The 742-nt window shown below is 43.5% G+C and overlaps 1 protein-coding gene across 1 annotated transcript; it reads left to right on the top strand.

Annotated features, from left to right (window-relative positions):
• Positions 1–3: 3 nt before the first annotated feature.
• Positions 4–156, top strand: LOC114611631 (keratin-associated protein 6-2; the record flags this gene model as incomplete). The annotated part of the gene is made up of 1 exon (XM_028756356.1): positions 4–156. A coding segment is annotated over one exon (153 nt), but the record flags the coding sequence as incomplete, so codon positions are not given.
• Between the last annotated feature and the right edge of the window lie 586 nt (positions 157–742).

Here is a 742-nt window from a genome sequence, read left to right as displayed (position 1 = left end):
GGCTCTGGCTATGGCTGTGGATACGGCTCTGGCTATGGCTGTGGATACGGCTCTGGCTATGGAAGTGGCTGTGGCTGTGGATATGGCTCCTACTACAGGTCTGGCTGCTGTGGCTACGGGCCATCTTGCTACAGAAGATGCTATTCTTGCTGTTAGAACACCCCTAAGAGAGGACCAGTTGTTTCTGAAGTGACCTTTCTGAAGACAACACTTCTTTAAAGACCCATTGTCAAGATCTCTATATCCAAGAAATTACAAATTTGACAAAGTCTTTGACCTCCAGCTGCACATTTCTAGAAGGCATCTTTGTGATCCTGGGATCTGCAGTATCATCTCACTAGTTCTGCTTTCTTGCTATCTGGTTCTGTCCCCTGAACATGTTAATGGCTTCTTTTTAATAAAATGGGTCTTGGTTTCTAACAAACTTTTGTGTATTCATTTGTAAGATAAACCTTGGTTTATCTTGAAAACTGAGTTGACTTTGCATTGACTGAGTTTTGCAGAGCACCTTGATTTGATTCTTATGAGACTATGTTACATCTATAATGTCTTCTCCCAGTGTTTTCTACACACATCTCAAGACTTCACTCATCTAAGCATAAGCCCTGGGAACATTTCTGCATTGAGCGTTGGAAAGGGCACTGTGTCTGAAATGAGGATGCAGAGGATGAGAGAGGAAGGACAATACCTACATAAGAGGTTATGGCAAACATCCTGGGGGTAACAGACACAGCCTGGGAGC

This window comes from Grammomys surdaster, unplaced genomic scaffold (genome assembly GCF_004785775.1).
Source record: "Grammomys surdaster isolate TR1022 unplaced genomic scaffold, NIH_TR_1.0 126118, whole genome shotgun sequence".
NCBI lineage: Eukaryota > Metazoa > Chordata > Mammalia > Rodentia > Muridae > Grammomys > Grammomys surdaster.
The sequence above is the reverse complement of the archived record's forward strand: the minus strand, read 5'-3'. Positions and strand labels throughout refer to the sequence as shown.